The sequence below is a fragment of the Penicillium lagena genome, assembly GCF_028827675.1.
Source record: "Penicillium lagena strain IBT 129212 chromosome Unknown utg000005l_segment0_segment0, whole genome shotgun sequence".
In the NCBI taxonomy this organism is placed as follows: domain Eukaryota; kingdom Fungi; phylum Ascomycota; class Eurotiomycetes; order Eurotiales; family Aspergillaceae; genus Penicillium; species Penicillium lagena.
Window position 1 is genome coordinate 3108736 of NW_026623226.1, and position 16067 is coordinate 3124802.

The following is a 16067-nucleotide window of genomic DNA, read 5'->3' on the forward strand; positions in this document are numbered from 1 at the left end:
CGCGGATTGTATTTGTATCGCCACCTAGTTACCATTTAATCAGACAGTCGAGAGTGTAACAAGACTATTGAACAGTTCCATTTCACGTCGTAACCCATCTAGAAACAAACAATGCGTTGCCCAACCCATCAGTGCAGGCGCCGCAACGCCTCTATCATCTTCTTCACTTCCTCCACATCCAGAGTGCCAAGGTCACCAACATCAGAGCCCACCTCGGCCAGGATCTCCTCCTGCTCAGCGGAATCGCAGTTCAGGAACTGCTCGATGAGCTCGCCGTCCACGAAACGGTACGGTTTGTCGGAGGAGCGCACTTCGTTGTGGAAAGCCCGGAATTTTTCAAACGGCAGATCGCCCAGCGAGTCGACGTGGCGGGCCATCACGTCCTGGAGGGACATGAGGAAGTTTTGGTACTTGGAGTCGATGAGAGCGAATAGATGGATGGATCCTTCGACCTGTCTTTCAGTCAGAAACTCGAACCCCAAATTATAAAAAGATCAAAAAGAACATACCGTTGCCACAAACGCCCGGGGAGTCACCACCACATTCTCCAGCTTGGGGATATTCACCGGCCGGATCCGATTGACCATCTCGCCCAGCGAGATTTCACTGGTGGGCCTCAGTCGACGCTGGTCTACTGTCAGGACTTCCTCGTCATCCCGCGACAGCACAATGAGATTGCCCTGTGCATCACTCTCCAGCAAAGTGCCCTTCTCCACAAAGGCGATGGCTGTGGACCACACGGTCTGGTAGTGGCGGGCTGTCTCCGTCAACGTATCTCCTGCGACTCCTGTCTCATCTTTTTTGGTGCTGGAGGACCGTAGCGCTCTTCATGAGATCGGCAACGGCGATCTGCTCGCCTGAGACTGTGATATCCATCGGCGCCGTCGATGTGCGGTAAGAAGCTTGCTTCTCGAGTTTCATTTCGTCAAAATTGTTGCTGATGACCTTGTACACGACCACCTGATATCTTTGTTAGTAAAAGATGTCGGCGCCAAGATGGAGGGGCATCATCACTTACGGTCTTGACGAGCGCCGCAACGAGACGGTCACCCATCATGGCCAGTGCCCGACATGCACCTTTGACCGGCAGCTCGGCGACCTTGGTGAGCTTGCGCCCGTGGTCGACTTCGAGCACCAAAATCCGTCCGCGGATGGAATCCTCGACCTCCTCAGACAGGTACGCCGTGCCGACGATGAACCGGTCCTTGACCAAGTCTCGACCCGTTTCATCTTTGCCAGCTGGGAACTCGGCTCGGATGACACTCTCTACCAGCTCTTCGGGCTCCAACTCAATTGCATCCAGCCGCCGGAACAGGATCTCGTCTGCCAGCACAAAGTGGCTCTTGACAATCTCCATTCCATCCTCGAGCTTGCGGTCAATCGTACCTATTCCGAATGCCTTCTCGGATGGGGAATAGGCCACTCGGCGCACCGTCGCTTCCATCGGCAGAGTTTGGATCTGTGTGGTACGCTCCTTATCCACCAATGCAATCTTCAGCTCATTCGCCGTGGCGACAGCGACAGACTCCGGGTATGCCTCCGCGTTCAACTGGCAGATCCGGGATGCACCTTCAGAGTTCACTGCGGAGTAGATGATGCGCCCATCAGAACCGTAGATGAGACTAGGGTTCTCGCAGGTCGCAAAAACGTTGAAGAGCCCGTCGCCTCGCGGAAGCTTCTTGAAGGTTGGTTGTTCAGAACCAAGAATTAGCTTATTCATGCCGGTCAGTGAAAAGTCTCGGGGGTTTAATGTGAAGGTGACGACGCTGCCATCCGCCATGGAAATGAAGAGTGTTGGCGGGCTGTTCGCCAGCACGTCCGCCACCAGGACAGAACGCGGAAATGCTTCGCCCGCAGGGCCCACGGACTGAGTCTGCAGCTCCGCCAGATCTTGAATGGCCAGAACAGACACTTGAGCCGATTGTGGGAATCCAGCGATACACACTCCTGCCGGGGTGGATGGCACCGTGACGCCCGAAACTTGGTGGTCCGCACCCATGTCTTTCTTAGTGATGAGCTGCCCGTTACCCCGAATATCAAACGATGCCAGAATTTGGCCACTGATAACAACAACCAGATGGTCATCGTTCGCCGAAGCGGCTGTGAGCGCCTTCTGGATTGGAGGCGTCCATTGGAAATTGATCATGCCACTCTCGATATCGGCCACGATCACCTGTCGTTCGGTGACTTGCAGGATCCGTCCGCCGGGCAGATTAGCGGCAAGGAGGGTGTTTTCTTCGAAGCTCAGGCCTAAAAACTCGTTCAACTCCTCCACCTCGCCATCAGGACTGAAGTGAAACACTCGCGTCTCGTCCACAAATGTCACCAGTAAAGTATCCATGAGGTCGCCTTTGCTCTGTGTTTGGAGGCCAAAGAGGTCGGTGATGTGATCCATTTCGCCCAAAACACCCAGCTCTTCCATACCAACACCACTCCGCATGCTTCGCAGGGTGCCATCATCAAAGGCCCCAGACCCGGCTACGATCCGCGCCTGGCCTGACGAAAACTCATGGGTCTGGCTCTCGCTCGTCCGGTTGCCAAGGTCCATGACGGTGAAGTCCAAGATTGGCGCAATGTTGGACAAGGTTTGGATGACTGTGAACGAGCCGTTCTCGATCCGGAGGACTTGGGTGTCGCCTTGGTGCGAACCCACGAAGAGAATACCTCCGCCGAGATATACAAGCACTGATGCGCGAGATGTGCGACCAAGATAGTCGAGTTTCCAGTCTTCAACGTTGCCCTGGGCGTTGAGAACGAACATCAGAAAGAACAATCTGCCGTAATCATCGGCCAGCAGCCACCGCTGGCTGTCCACCTTCTCCCATGCGACGAAGATGGTCGCTTCCTCAAGCGATCGGGAGATCATGTCGTTTTTGTTGTCATCAATATACTTGATTGACGTCTCGCCAAGAACAATGAGGCCACCTAGAATCAAGTCAGTGGATGCTTCCTGGGATGTCACAAGTAAGAAACAAACCAAGCGGTGCAGGGATTGGGATCAGATGCGATGACCCAAAGTCAAGTTCATACGCAAACACACCCCCATCCAACCTCTTATCCGTGACCTCCTTGAACGTCGCCTCCGCGAGGTTGCTCTTCGTAGCCGGACTGTACTCCAACTCCCGGATCCTTAGGCGCACCTTGCGCTGGTTATCCTCGTAGAGCAGCGCCAGAAACGGCGGGTTTGCCGATTCCGAATGAAGGAAAGCCGACGAGCGCACCTTCAGCTCGTCGATGCGCGATGTAGTCGGCTCGCCCAGTTCCCCGATCTGGGGAGCATCGGGACCCGGGGCGGCGTGCGTCTGTCCGCGTCTCCTAGCTGGCAGCTGTACAATCGGCACGACTACTACCACACCTTCGTATATCTCTAGGGTCATGAATCGTCCGCTCGGGTCGATGAGACACCGGGCTGCGGATTGCGACTCTCGGGACGACGGCTCCGTAATGTCGACATAGCTCCGTGCTGTTCGGATCCGGTTCGTCTCGCTATCCCACGCTAGTGTAAAGTAGTTGTATTGGTCCGTGCCGACGAAGAGGTGGTCGGTGGTTGAGTTCGCCGGTGCGGGTAGGCGAGCCAGCATGGTCACGCGCGCATAGATAGTATGCGAGGCTGCTAGGACCAGGCCATCGGGAGTGAGGTTGTAGAATTCGAGTCGGTTTGCTTTCCTGTAAGCCGGTCAGCTCATATGCCCGTGGCCGAGTGAATGGTCGTCTCCAAGCGGACGGCAAGGAAACACACGCAGCCACCAAGCAGTCCTCTTCGGGCTGCACGAAGTTCAGCTTCACGGCATGGCGAATGCTGCTCGCGCGATGGATTGGCACGACATAAGCCATTGTGTTTGTGTCTCAGGGTCGCGCAACGGTCGAGCTCGAGCTTGGACGTACACCGCTGCGGGGAATGGCCGACCACAGCGAGGCCGGATAAGAGAACTCCGGTTCCGCCGGGATCAAAAAAAAAGTCCGGGAACAAGAAATGGTAAATTGATTTATGTATAATCAAGTGGCAGAATGGTCGCCCAAGGGAAAAGGACCGAGGGAGAGTGGGAGGTGGACGGTGAAAGAGAGAGCGCAGGAGGTGCGTGTAGGCCGGATGACGCGCCGAAGTCCGCGCTGCCCGTACTGCGAGTTCTGATCAATACCTACAGTAGACCAGACCACACCCATAGCTATGGAAAATGAAAAATTGCTTCTTTTTAGATCACAAGTCTACAGGCTCATCCAGCCATCCCAAGTCCCCAATCGAACCCGAAAATGCGAAACGTACAGGGAAAGAAAGCTATTCAACAAGAAAAAAACCAGGGGAGTATATGTGCTCGGTCATCTAGACATGAGAAAAGGGGGTGAAAAAAGAAACGACAATTATGACCACACGTCTTCCTGGTAGCTGCCGCTACTGCGCATGTGCTTGACCATCTCCTCGCCCTTCTCGGCCGGCATGCCGCGCTGCTCGGCGATGATGTGGCCCAGCACCGTGTTGACCTCCCGAGCCATGTTGGCGGCGTCACCGCAGACGTAGAAATTGGCCTTTTGCTTCAGCAGGTCGCTGACCAGCGAGGCGTTCTCCTTCAGGCGGTGCTGAACGTAGACCTTCTTGGAAGATTCGCGGGAGAAGGCCGTGATGACCTTGAGCGAGTCACCCAGTTGTTCCTGGTATGCCTGAAAGGATTGTTAGCATCGTCATTGAAAAGAGAACTCAGAAAAATGGCTTACCTTGAACTCATCTTGGTAGAGGAAATCCTCGTTGCTCTTGCGACATCCAAAGAACAGGACCGTGGTGCCAACCTTCTCACCCTTGGCGGCCAGCGCAGCACGTTCCTGGATGAATCCGCGGAAGGGGGCTACACCCGTACCGGGGCCAACCATGATGATCGGCTTGGACGGATCCGAGGGCAGCTTGAAGTTGGAGTGGCGGACGTGGACGGGCACGTGGATGCCATCGTACTTGTTGCGGGGACCGGTGATCTGATAAGTGAGGCCGTGTGGGTCAGGGGCCGGGTCGCCGTTCTGCTTCTGCTTCAGCGCGAATAGGTAGTTGGTGGTCACACCCTTGACGATGTGCGTGGCACCTGGCAGACGAACAGACTCGACCACAGCCGTGATGCTGATCTTGTCCTTCTGTACCAGAGAGGACGACGAGATGGAGTAGTAACGCGGCTGGAGCTTGTTCAGACCCTCGATGAGCAGCGAAAATGGCACAGCGGTGAAGGTCTTGGAGGTGATGCTCTGCAGTGCCTGGGCGATGTTGAAGCACTGACTCGAGATCTTCTCATGGAAGTAGTCCTTGTCACTTCCCAGGCGGACAATCTCAGTCTTGGTCTTCTCGTCCGGAGCGAAAGCGGCCAGGGTGGCGACGAACTGACGGGACACGGGGGCACAGACTTCCATGTAGTAGCGAACAGCGGCATCGTATGTGGTCGGCGTCGGGATGGGGACCTTGGCCGTGACATCAAGGCCCTTGATGCTGATCACCGAGTGGCGCTTCTCCTCCAGGCCAAACACCTGCAGGAACCGATCAACCTCGGCGCCAGCGTTGGTGGGCCAGACGGCAACGTGGTCACCAGTCTGGTAGCTGAGGTTGCTGCCGGCGACGCTAATTTCCATGTGCAGACAGTTGCGGTCCTTGACCGCAAAGAGCTCGCGGGACTCGACGATCGGGGCAATGTACGGGTTGTGCGCGGAGAAGGGGCCCTTGGCGCGGCCCTCGCGGTGCGCCGCCGTCGGCTCACCCAGGAACACGGTCTCGTCCTCGGGCGTCTTCTCGTCGTCCTCGGTGATGGAGAACACCGGCTCGTAGACGGCCTCGCGCTCCTGCAGACCCATGGCATCGGACAGCGCAGCCCACATGGGCTCCTTCCAAGCCAGGAAATCTTCCTCCATGGTGCCCGCGCCGTCATCGCCCTCGCCCGCAGTACCGATGCGTGTCGCACCCAGCTTGGTCAGCGCCGCATCGACCTGACGTACCATGGCGTTGTAGTGCTCGTAGGTGTTGTTGCCCAGACCGAAGGTGACATACTTGAGCGACGACAGAGGCTGGTCATCGGCGGCGGCGCCGCTCTCAAACGCGACATCGTCACCCGTGAAGAACTGGTAAAACTCCACAGCGTTGTCGGTGGGTTCACCCTCCCCGTAGGTGGCCAGCACGAAGAATGCGATCTTGTCCTCGGGGAATTTGTCCAGGGTCTCGTAGTCATAATCCTCAATGTCGGCCACCAGGGTCTTCAGGCCAAAGCGCTGGGAGCCCTCCTTGGCCAGTCGTGAGGCGTAGTCCTCGGCGGTGCCCGTCTGCGATCCATAGAAGATGACACAATTCTTGCCCGTCTCCTCCATCTTCTCCACGATATCGCGAGTCTTGCCGGCCTTGGCGGCCCCATTCATGGCGGCGCCGGCCGAGGCATAGGGGTCCTTGGGGACTGCCCAGTAGGTGCCCTTGGTGAAGTAGGCGACGCTACCGACCAGCAAGGCGACCAGGACGACCAGGTCGAGGGTGTCGAGTTGGGCCATGGCGTAGTTGGTGTCGTGTGTGCGGCCTTGGAGCGGACTCAGGCAGACGCCCAGGGGGTTTTTCGGAGTGGCGGTGGCGGTGGAGGGTTTCAAGCCACGTGCGAGAGGGAGGGAGGAAGGCCCGAACGAGGCTCGCAGGGAAGAGAGAGAGGGAAAGAAAAAGAACGAAAAAGAAACGAAGCGGAATCTCCGATAGAAGAACAGAATCCCCGAGAGGAAGGAGAGCGCGAAAGAAGGTCGGAGGAAAGAAAGCCAAAGTGGTCTGATCGCGAGTGGAGCGGGTCACGTTCCGGGACTATAGTATGTTGGGTTTAGGTATGGTAGGGGACGGTCGTCGTCGGGGATGGAATTCAATCTGGAGAAGACCACCGATCCTATATAGAAGTGTGGAGAAGCCGAGCGGCCGTGGACGGAATGCAATCTCGGTTTGGTGTTTGTGAAGTATCTCCCGTGCTGTCCTGCCGTGGTGCTGCTGGGGTTGCCGAGTGCCGCCTTCACGGGCGAGGGTTCCGTGGCCACGGGCGGATTCCGCGGGGGATCTGATTAGTTCTGTAGGTCGGGAGAAATATCTGGACGGTCGGTCGCCTCTCAGACTTCGTATCTGCCTCTCTCTATATATACTCGAGCGGATTGTCGCATGGTCCGAAAGCCGACGCTCGCGCCGACAACCGCCTAGGCAGTCTCTCTCCTGGGTTCATGGTTGGGGATTTCATGTGATCAGAGCCAATTGGACCAGTGTGCAGGATGTATTCTATGTGATTGATATTGGATTGAAATGCCGGAAACTGTCAGAGAGACCACCTTAGGCACCCCAAGCACCGCCTGGTCGTGCGTCTAGGCCTCTTATGGTCTCCAAGATATATATCGCGGTCTCTACCACTGCCAAGCCTGGGTTCGCCACCTCACTTTCCTGTGAAGAGGAAAGGGTACCTGCATAGACAAGAGTTAAAATCGGGGACGATCAGAAGACATAGTTCCTCTAGTGGTGGTGCTGCTGCTAGCCAGAGAGACAGCGCGTCGTAGATGGTGGAGGCCAAACCCCGTGCGCCCGATAAACATCGCATCGCATCTTTTTTCAGACTCGCTCATGGTCCACCCTCACTCTCCCACACTCCCTCTCACACCACCTTCGCTGTCTCTCACTCTCTCCAGGCTGATGGAGCCAGTATGTGCTACCACCTGTCTGCCGTCGTCTTCACTACAGCCTAAGAGCGCCATGGGTCCCGTTTGATCTTGTCGCCAGTAAGTGTGTCGGTCTGGCCTCGCGACCCGCTGTCCACCCCCGGCCTCATCCACGTCCCCCGGGGTCACCTCCTGTACACGCTTCCAACACTAGATCTAACGGCGGCTCATGACAACAGTGGCCTCACATTCTGCAAAGACTGGCCCCGGCCAGCAAGCACCCCTCCCCCTCATCCCTGACGAGCTACACTCCGCGTCGCACCATAATCTCACCTCCCCACTGGAGCGCCGAGGCACCCGGACCACGCAGTCGACCCCGATGCACAGCCGTGAGTCTTCGGGGGTCCGGGGCAGAGCAGCAGATTCCTCTGCACTACCCCCCACCTTACAACCCCGGCGTGGCCACTCTGGATCCAAAAGCCCCGACGTCGCGCGTCCTCCAGCTGGATATGACATGGGACTGGAAAGGCGACCGTCCAACTCCTACGGCCACCATCGCCAAACTTCGATCGTGCATGGCATGCAGCATTCACGCAACCCAAGCATGGCTGGCTCGAATACCTCAGCAAGCCCTCTGAGCCCTGAATTGATCGCCTCCCTCGGCCGTGGGGGCTCCTTTGACGAAGGAAATCGGCCGGACCTGGTCGATGCCCACCCAACCTATCAAGCATCCGCCGGGATGACGTTGAGCCATCATTTGAGTACGATCCAGGACAATGACACAGAGGAAGCCATGGTCGGCAATCCGGCGAGCGTGGCTCACCGACGCATTCACTCGGGAGGCAAAGACAAGCGCAATCGATCCCACAGCCGCTCGCACTCGAAGCACCATTCCGAATCCAAAACGGTCGGCGAGTACGCGCTCCATCACCTGTTCAACTCGTTTGTCGGTCAAGCCGACAGCAAAATCAACCAGGCCATCATGAAGCTGGGTGAGTCCGATGCTCCGGTGGAGGAGGTTTGTGGCCCTGGAGCAGACCCGACGTTTGACCAGTTGATCTCGGCCCTTGGACATATCGCTCGCCAGAAGCCAAAGCCCTTGATCGATACCATCATGTTTTGGCGGAAGGCCAAGGGAGATGCTGCCATCACGGCGAGACAGATTACGAACGACCAATCCAAGCCAACTGCCACAGAAAACGGGTTGATTCGCCGCAACACCGAACCGACCCAGGTCCCCGGAGATCATAATTCGACAGCGGACCGTGCGCAGCAATCCACACCCTTCCTTGCGCGTCACGATGATATCGCGCTGGTGGAGAGACGGGCGACGGTTTCTGTCTATCTGGTCTGTCGTGTTTTGATCGAGATTTTCAACCAGAGTAGCCTGGCTTCGATCACGCTGGATATGGCCGATCGCCTGGAAGATATTGTCTTTGGCCAGCTCAAGACGGTCGATCCCGAACAGATTTCAGCATCACCACTTCGGATGGCCAATTGGAGGATCTACGGCCAGCTCTTGGGCATCATGAGCGAGGGAAATTTCTCCAGCGTCACCAACCGCTTCATGGCCGAGCTCGAACGCTTCCAAAAGGACGAGACGGTTCGAGGACCATCACGAGAAGGAGAGGCCAAGGCGGAGCTGCTGATTCTGGGGATGAGGTATCTACGGATTCCGACAGGCCCCGAAGGATGGAGTCGAACGTGCGATTTCATGAGGGCGTTGGCACGCTTGTTCGTCAATGCCCACGGGCAACGCATCAAACAAGCATACTGCTATCTGATCGAGAAACTCCTCCTTCCCGTGGCGGCTAACCCGAACTGTGACCTTTCGCTCCCTCGATGGAAGGAATTCATCGACCTAGTCCAACCACGGTTGGCACAGTTGTTGACCAAGCCTCGCCACTGGGCTTCGGCGTTCTCTTTGCATGTCCTCATACTCTGTATCTCGGCCAAAGAGACATTTACCTCCCAGTGGCTTTCAACGATCCAAAGCTTGCCACCGCGCCTGAAAGATCGTCCCACACGTGGACCGGCACTGCATGCCGTCTGCCGTTTGGTTTGGACATATTTCTTCCGCTATTCCGATTCCCCAAATACCACGCTTCGCAGAGTCGAGGAAGTGGCGAAGATCGTGTTGCCCACCGGACGAAGGACATACTTGAGCACCGAGCCTGCTGTTGCCGACCCGTTGATCCAGCTGATTCGAATGATTGGGTTCAAGCATCCTGATGTTTGCTTCCGGAGCATCATCTTCCCTCTGATCAACTCGGATCTGTTTTTATCTGGCCGGGAATTGAAGATTGAACAAATGGAGCCGGAGAAAATGGTCATTGGCATCCGTGCCTTCCTCGCGATTATGTCAGACCTGGAGAATGGTGACCAGCTCTGCCCTCCAATCCTAACTGGATCAGTTCCGAATCCCTTCACGGATGCTTCAGCTCCCATTAACTTCCACCGGCCACATTTGCTCGTTGAACCCAAGGCGGCGAGCGCTACCGAACAGCCCGACCCTTTGTCATGGCAACCAGTCAACACCGCAAGGCTCAGCGACAACGTGAGAGAATACTACGTCCGGTTCTGTGAGGTGCTGGGCAAAATTACCCTCTTGTGTGACAACGCGTTTGGAGGCCAGGCTGCCCTGGATGAGAAATTTGGCGGAACTACCCCCAAGACTCCCATCTCGGAAGCATTCGGCTTTGGGCGACGCGATGACCATATCACCACCTTGGACCAAAAGCAAGGATTCTACGACCTGATGCATGTGGCTGTTCAAGCCCTTCCCCGCTGCCTCTCCGACCATATTCCCTTCAACTCTCTCATCAACCTTCTTTGCACGGGAACGGCCCATGTTCAGTCAAACATTGCTACATCTTCAGCGGAGTCGCTCAAAGCCATTGCGCGGCAGTCACATGCCCAGCAAGTCACAATTGGGTTTGCACGATTCATCTTCAACTTTGATGCCCGGTATTCCACCATGTCTGATGAAGGAATGCTGGGGCCGGGTCATATTGAATCCACATTACGACTTTATGTCGAGTTGCTTGGGATCTGGATCGATGAGATCAAGCAGAAAACGAAGGGTGCCGCCTTTGAACAACCCGAAATGTCTGTTTCGGGAAACCGTGCTCTGCATCTTGACCTGTCCAGCGTCCTTGCCCATGTTGAGGAGATTGAGTCGCATGGCCTGTTTTTCCTATGCTCACAGTCCCGAAGAGTTCGGGCGTTTGCTATCAACGTTCTTCGTCTGATCACCGAGTTCGACAACGCGCTGGGCAAGGAGAACACCAGAATCATCCGAATTCTCGAAGCTGACTCCCAGCAAATTCTGGACGTCAACGACGAGCAACTCACCGTTGCGGAGCGCAGTCGAATTCAAAAGGGTAAGAGGAGGAGTGCTTCTAATAACACTCTGATCGAACTATGCAGCAGTGAGGTTTCCTACGACTCTACGCTGTGGGCCAAAGTGTTCCCCAATATCATCCGAGTCAGCTTTGATACCTGCCCCTTTGCTGTGACATTGGGAAGGGAAATTGTGTGTGCACGACTTGTTCAGATGCACAAGACCATTACTTCGTTGGCAGAGAGCACCAGATTTCCGCCGTACAACACTGCGGAGGGATACCAGAGCCGCCCCTTGGGCAGAAGCAATATGACTGCGGAGATTCTGATCGAGCAGTGGAAGCTCTATCTGGTCATGGCATGTACCACCGTTACCAGTGTGGGTGCTCAATCCCAGAGCCAGTTGGCAAACGCTCAGCATGCACGCAAAACCTCTAAGGGTGCCCACCAGTCTCAGGACAAGATCAGCTCCGCCCGAAGTCTTTTTGCTTTCGTTATCCCCTTGCTTTCTGCCGAGCGAGACTCCATCAGAAATGCGATCGTTGTGGCCCTGGGGTCGATCCACAAGAATCTCTACCGCACTCTTCTGGAATCCTTGCAGTACGCAGTGACTACCTGCAATGAGGAGGCCAAGATTAGAATTGGCACTCATTACCGCACTCCTAGCAGTCCTCGACGAAACAGGAAGACCGACCGGCTGCGAACCGAGGTCACCCATGTCTACAAGCTCACGTCGCACTTCCTCCAAGAACCGGAAGTCTACAACGACGACTGGATCGTCAACAACCTTGTCACATATGCCAAAGACATCAGGATTTTCCTCAGTGATGCCGAGGTCCAGAATGACTGGGAGTTCCAACGCTTACGGTTCCATTACTGTGGGCTGATGGAGGAGCTGTTCGAGGGCATCAACCGTACCAAGGATCCATCTCGCTGGATGCCCTTCGAGTCTCGCAAATCTGCGTTCTCTCTGATGGAGGATTGGTGTGGCTATTCTCCGAACCAAGCACAGATCTCCGAAAGAGAAGAGAACATGCGCAAGTTTTCCGTGGCTCAGCCACAGGAAAGTGGGGAGACGCGTAACACCGCTGCTGGTATGGAGATTGAGAAAAAGAACTTGCGGGCTGCCGCTTTGAGTGCCATGGCATCTCTCTGTGTAAGTGTTGGCTTTTTGCAACTTTGGCAAACGTCTTACTAACCTCAACAGGCTGGCCCAATTAGTATCACAACCGAGAGTGGCTCTGTCCTTCAATTCGATGTCGGCCGCATGCTTTCATGGATCGACATCATTTTCAACACTGTCAGCGACAAGTGGCACTCGATCGGTCGACGGGCCCTTAAGAACTTGATCATTCATAACAAGGAACACACCTACCTGATGGAGCGATCAATCGAGATGTGCTATGTCACGGAACGACCGAAGGCCCTGGAGAGCTACTTCGAGGTGGTGACTGAGGTACTCATTGAGCATCCAGATTACAACCTGCGATTCTGGCGAATTTTGGGAGCCGTCTTGGTGACTCTCGGCAATCAAAAGCGTGAGATTCGCATGAAGTCTGCTAAGCTCCTCCGGAGACTCGAGGAACGCCAGCAGAAGAGCTCCAGGATTCAAGACTTTGATATCAGCATTTCCGACAAAACTACGGCGGTGTACAAGCTCGCTCAGTTCGAGACCTCCAAGCGACTGGCAAAGCAACATGCAGATCTGGCATTTACGCTCTTCTCCGAGTTCTCACTGCACTTCCGAAACCTTCGACCAGACAGCCAGCGGAATATGGTTGCCGCTATTCTGCCCTGGGTCCAAACCATGGAGCTGCAGGTCGATTCGAATGGAGGACCAACGGCCAAGTCGTACATGCTTCTTGCGAATCTCTTTGAAATTACCATTCGCTGCAGTACTATCCTGCCGAACCAAGTGCAAGCATTGTGGCAAGCCCTGGCGACCGGCCCCCACGGTGGGAACGTACAACTGGTTCTCGACTTCATTATCAGCCTGTGCCTGGAGCGCAAGGAACAGAACTTTGTGGAGTACGCCAAGCAAATTGTGGTCTTCCTGTCAGGCACTCCCGCCGGGTCGAAGGTCATTGAGTTCTTTCTGATGCAGGTCATGCCCAAGAATATGGTGCAAGAGCGCAAAGATATCACCCTTGCTCCTCCAGACACCAAGACTCTTCCTTATGTTGCGGACCTAGGCACGGTGCTCCCCGTTGGAAACAAATCAGCAGGTCTTTCCCTTGGTCAGGTAGCTCTCATATTCCTGGTGGATCTCATGGTTGCTCCCGTTACCCTTGCCCTCAACGATGTGGTCAAACTTGTTCACGTCGTCCTCATCCTTTGGGATCACTACACCGTCACAGTGCAGGAGCAGTCTCGTGAGATGCTGGTCCACCTGATCCACGAACTGGTCGCAGCAAAGCTTGAGGATGATGCCCCCACAGACGCCCGGCAATCCATCGAGGATTTCGTCGAGTCAATCCGAAAAAGCGACCCCGGCGTTGTTTGGGAGTATGAAGAGAACCATGGCAAGGAGGAGGAGGAGGACGAGGACCGAAGTGTGCCCAGCGCCATGGCAGCAGTTTCCCGGATGGTGGTCCAGTTCTTCGGCTTTGCCTACGAGGGCTTCGGCGACCTGTGGGCGAAAGAGGCTTTGAATTGGGCCACCTCGTGTCCCGTGCGCCATCTCGCCTGCCGCTCATTTCAGATCTTCCGCTGCATCTCAACTTCGTTGGATTCACGCATGTTGGCCGATATGCTTGCTCGACTTTCGAACACGATCGCTGACGAGGAGTCGGACTACCAGACGTTCTCAATGGAGATTCTCACTACGTTGAAGATCATTATCAGCTCCCTGTCACCGTCGGATCTGTTGCACTACCCTCAACTATTCTGGACGACCTGTGCTTGTCTGAACACGATTCACGAAACTGAGTTCATTGAAAGTATTGGCATGCTCGAAAAATTCTTGGACCGGGTCGACCTGAGCGACCCCGTCGTGGTGACGCAGCTAATGGAGAGCCAACCGCCCAAGTGGGAGGGCGGATTCGATGGTCTCCAGGACTTGGTTTTCAAGGGTCTCAAGTCCTCCGAGTCTTTCAACCGCACATTGGACCTTCTTCATGGTCTAAGTGGGCTTCCGAACAACGAACTCATCGGAGACGGGACTCGGCAATTGTTCACTGTACTGTCCAACCTTCCCCATTTTCTGCAGTGTTTCGAGCAGGACTTCAGTGACCCCAAGCCTATTATGCGGGCTAGCCTCCTGGCCCGCGTGGCGGAGAATGAAGGGTGTCCTCGCCTTGCGGCGTCCCTGTTTGGGTTCGCGAACCAGCAGTACAAGACGGCCGGCGTCTTTCTGGACCACATCATCACCGAGATCAAGTCGTACTATTTCCCACAATTGGATTTCCAATGCCTAATCTTTCTCATGGGTCTTTTGACCAACTCCACGGATTGGTTCCGAGTCAAGACGATGAAGATCCTCTGTGTCTTGATCCCCGAGGTGGATATGCGCCGTACAGAGGTCACCTGTCATGGTCCTGATCTGATCTCCCCGTTGCTGCGACTTCTCCAGACCGATCTCTGCCCTCAAGCCCTGGAAGTTTTGGATCACATCATGACCGTCGCTGGCAATCCGATGGAGCGCCATCACCTCCGGATGAGTATGGCTTCGGCTACCTCTTCACGGGCTATCCGTAAAGAGTATGAGCGGATTCAAAGCCTGTACGGCATTCCTGAGCCTACGGGCTGGTCGGTCCCCATGCCTGCAACCCAGTCCAGCCAAACGCGAAATAATGTCCATGCTGTGTTCTACACTTGTGCCGAGGCCGATGACATGAGCGCCGCAGAAACCATGACACCCGACGTGGAATTCTTCCGCGCGGACGAATACAGCGACTCATTCTTCCCCATGCGAGCCGATACCATGAAGTCGATTGACACACAGACGGATGGCAACATGGGCGATATTGTCCAAAAGCTAGATAGCTTGGACGACTTCTTCGACGAGACAGAGCCGACTGGCCCGGCCCTTCACAACATTGCTCCTCCCATGCTCCGTGGGTTCACCGGCACTTACGTGGACACCAATGCACACCTCTACGACCAGCAGACCGCCCCGATTCTACGCAAGTCGCTTGCTCGGACGGGCTCCACCTCTTCCTTCCATAATGGCCTCGCTGAGTCTCGGCCTCCGAATTTCCGCTTCGAGAGTTCGCACTCTACCGCGACGGCGCCCTCCAGCTCCTCCACCCAACAAACCATACACCCTGTCTCCCATATCCGGTCTGTGACTTCACCGGCCAACAATCTCTTCCCTCACGTTCCTACCATCAACACCAGCACTCCGCTGTTTGGCATGCACGACTCGGCTTTCATCTCGGACGACGAGATCGACGAAGCCCACTCGGATGTGGACGAACGCCCGGCCACCGCTCGCCGGATTGCGGCGCAGCACCCTCCCATGGTCCGCAGCGCGACAGACGGCTCGCACTCGCTGGAGTCGATGATCCGCAGCGGCATGCGTCGACTCACGGGTGGCACGGCGACGAACCGGGAGAAGGAGCGCCAGCGTGATCTCTTGCGTGTCCAACAGCGCGCGGTTGCGCAGACGGCTAACTCGCCGCGCGTGCCCAAGGTGCCGCAGGAGTATCTGTCGGGACCAACTAGTCATCCTACCAGTCCGCGGTAGTCTGTTTTTCTGTTTCATTCCATTCATTTGTTCTGCATTTCGAAGATAAGGGCATTTACCGGGCGTTGGGTGCTGGCATACCCTTTGGCCTGGATGGGATTGTTTGTGTATACCATATCAGTTCATATTAGTTTATTCCATTCATCATTATTCAATCTTCCATATCTCCTGCGACTCTTTATAGTAATTGCCCACGTGACCGGGACTGTCTGCTCCGGGCGTTCCCCCGCATTATTGACCCTCGGAAATCCGCGGCGCAACGAACATCAACTGATGGGTTGCACGTCCGCGTTACATGTTTAAATACCCCCTCCCTTGCTCCTCTGTCTGATTTTATTATTTCATTGCCGACATTCTTCTGTTGTTGTTGTTGGTTCACTCCTGCCTCTTCCACTGCCGAACTAAACAGACGCTT

The 16067-nt window shown here is 55.5% G+C and overlaps 3 protein-coding genes across 3 annotated transcripts; 1 reads left to right on the top strand and 2 right to left on the bottom strand.

Annotated features, from left to right (window-relative positions):
• Window positions 1-128: 128 nt before the first annotated feature.
• Window positions 129-3834, bottom strand: N7510_008011 (DDB1/RSE1 family protein; the record flags this gene model as incomplete). Its single annotated transcript, XM_056979936.1, has 6 exons — window positions 129-452; window positions 510-761; window positions 817-960; window positions 1019-2925; window positions 2978-3666; window positions 3740-3834. 6 exons carry the CDS (start codon window positions 3832-3834, stop codon window positions 129-131), a joined length of 3411 nt encoding a protein of 1136 aa, XP_056832979.1.
• A 525-nt stretch (window positions 3835-4359) lies between these two features.
• Window positions 4360-6501, bottom strand: cprA (NADPH--hemoprotein reductase cprA; the record flags this gene model as incomplete). The annotated part of the gene is made up of 2 exons (XM_056979937.1): window positions 4360-4656; window positions 4711-6501. 2 exons carry the CDS (start codon window positions 6499-6501, stop codon window positions 4360-4362), a joined length of 2088 nt encoding a protein of 695 aa, XP_056832980.1.
• Window positions 6502-7852: 1351 nt separating this feature from the next.
• On the top strand, window positions 7853-15652 carry N7510_008013 (putative cell morphogenesis protein (PAG1); the record flags this gene model as incomplete). The annotated part of the gene is made up of 2 exons (XM_056979938.1): window positions 7853-12121; window positions 12173-15652. 2 exons carry the CDS (start codon window positions 7853-7855, stop codon window positions 15650-15652), a joined length of 7749 nt encoding a protein of 2582 aa, XP_056832981.1.
• Window positions 15653-16067: the final 415 nt, after the last annotated feature.